Source organism: Ranitomeya variabilis, chromosome 5 (assembly GCF_051348905.1).
Source record: "Ranitomeya variabilis isolate aRanVar5 chromosome 5, aRanVar5.hap1, whole genome shotgun sequence".
Taxonomy (NCBI): Eukaryota; Metazoa; Chordata; class Amphibia; order Anura; family Dendrobatidae; genus Ranitomeya; species Ranitomeya variabilis.
The window spans coordinates 11,169,263-11,171,682 of NC_135236.1; the positions used below are offsets into that span (position 1 = coordinate 11,169,263).

The 2,420-nt window shown below is 35.4% G+C and overlaps 1 protein-coding gene across 1 annotated transcript; it reads left to right on the forward strand.

Annotated features, from left to right (window-relative positions):
- The first annotated feature begins 899 nt into the window (after positions 1–899).
- LOC143774599 (olfactory receptor 1f45-like) lies at positions 900–1,954 on the forward strand. The gene has a single exon (XM_077262351.1). It carries the CDS (start codon positions 986–988, stop codon positions 1,952–1,954), a length of 969 nt encoding a protein of 322 aa, XP_077118466.1. The 5' UTR covers positions 900–985.
- The last annotated feature ends 466 nt before the right edge of the window (positions 1,955–2,420 follow it).

A 2,420-nucleotide genomic window follows, 5' to 3' on the forward strand; every position in this document is an offset into this window, starting at 1 on the left:
CCTAAGGGGGATAAAGTTTGGGCCATACTATACTCTAAGAATGTCATCTGATTAGTGCAAATTAATTTCTGCAACTTGATAACGGCCATGGACATATAGCCAATGTCATGAAGAATGATCATGGAAAATAATCTTAAGCATAAGAAAAACAAGGCGTTATGAAAGTCATGATAAGTCCCCAACATCATGATAAGTCCCCAACAGATCTCTGATCTCAACAAAATCATGTTTGTGTGGGATTGTTTGAAGAGACAGGAGAATTTGTGCAAACCTACAGTAAATGCACAGAAAATCTATGGATACTTCTCCAAGATGTTTGGAACAACCTCCTAGCCAACTTCCTTCAAGCGCTATGTGTAAATATCGCTTGAAGAATTAAGACTTTGATCCTGTTTGGAAAGCAAAGGTTGGTAGCATCAAAAATTAATTTGATTTATATTTTTCTTTTCATCTTATTTGACAAAAATAAACTTTTAACACTTTTGATTGTTAAATTATTCTTAACTGCTTAGTTCTTGACCCTCCTGCTAAAACTATCTCACTGCATTTTATATACAGTAAAGTACTTTAAATTTTTGTAAGCTTACACATTGTGGGTATTTAGAATACAAAACATGACAGCTTTTATACCAAAATTCTCTGAAGGCAAGATAATTATCAATTCATTTAAACATCTGGTCTCTTTTGTGTAGAACATTCACTTGAGGGTGATTATCGGGATCCAGTGGGCATTTGTTATGTTTTTCTGAGACAATAAAAGATGCGAACAACTGGAACATTTCGCCTTTACATCAGAAGGGCCAACAATGCGAAGATATCATTTCACAGATGAAAATATCCCAAAATTCTAGTGAGCCTCCTCTAATAATGAAAACCATCAATACTTGTTTTTAGTGGGCTACCTTCCCAGACTTTATACCTGAACTTGAATAAATACTCTTAATTTTTAGGAGAAAATAATTCTTGGATATTTATTGATATATAAATGATGTGTGATGTGAATCAGACACAAGTCACTCAGATACGTCTTCTTGGATTCCAAAGTCTATCCGAATACAAACCTCTTCTATTCCTTCTGCTTACCCTGAGTTACATATGTATACTGGGAGGGAATCTTCTCATTATCCTTCTAGTGACCATCATTGACCAACTCAAAACTCCAATGTTTTTCTTACTGAAGCATTTATCCATAGCAGATGTCTTACTGACCACCAGCGTTATCCCCATGATGTTAGGCATTATGTTTGTTGAGGAAGGAGTTTTGTCCCTTTGGGGTTGTATGACACAGCTTTATTTCTTTTGTATATTTTGCGCTATTCCAAGTTTCCTCATTGCCATTATGTCTTATGATCGGTATTTGGCCATTTGTCATCCGTTACGATATTCCACACTAATAAGTCTAGATCTTTGCCTTCGACTTGTTATGGGAGCCTGGTTTTTGGTCATTGTGCTCTGTTCAAGTGAGGTCTTTGTTATTATTCAGTCTAACTTCTGTGGCTTGAATTACATAGACCATTTCTTTTGTGACCTTGGTCCCTTAATGGAATTGGCCACTTCAGACATTTCCATTGTAATAATGCAAGACTTTGTTTATGGCATCTTTTCGCTTTTTTTTTCATTTGTTTTTATTATTGTTACTTACTTTTGCATTTTCTTTACGATCCTTAACATTTCTTATGGTAGAAGAAAAGCCTTCTCCACATGTAGCTCCCACCTGACCACAGTATGTGCATATTACGGCACCCTAATCGTAGTCTACATGACTCCATCTGATGAGAACTCATCCAATACCAACAAATACAGATCCCTGTTGTATATAGTAGTTACACCATTGATGAATCCCGTTATCTACAGTCTGAGGAACAATGAGATTAGGAGAGCTATGCAAAAGATGAGATATATATTTTTTTTAAACAAAATGAGTATAAATGTTCAGCTCAGTGGTAATAAGTGAAGCTTCAACTATGAATCAAATCATTAACCAAAGCATTGTTTTCAACTCATTAGAAGTTGTGTTTCAACTAGAGATGAGTAGATTAATTAAAAGCAAATTAAATTTGCTTCAAATCTCACAGAAGAAATGGACAGGTCACAATCCAGTATTTTTCTGATTTGATTTCTTTCAATTCAGCAAAATCGCTTCGGGCTGATCAACATTTTAGGGCTGGGAAAACATAAAAATAATAAAATAATATGCCATCTTCACCCATCACATGGCCAGCGCTCCTACCGATTCTGCACTAGGATGTGGACAGATAACACTTAGGTAATGACTATTAATGGCCTTCAGGCACCTTTATTTCACATATAATAAAGTTGTGAATCCTGTTTCCTGGCCAAATTCGATTGAATCTCCTAAATTTGAAATTTGGGAGATTTATTCATTTCTAGCTTCAACATGCAGAGACTTACTGACATGC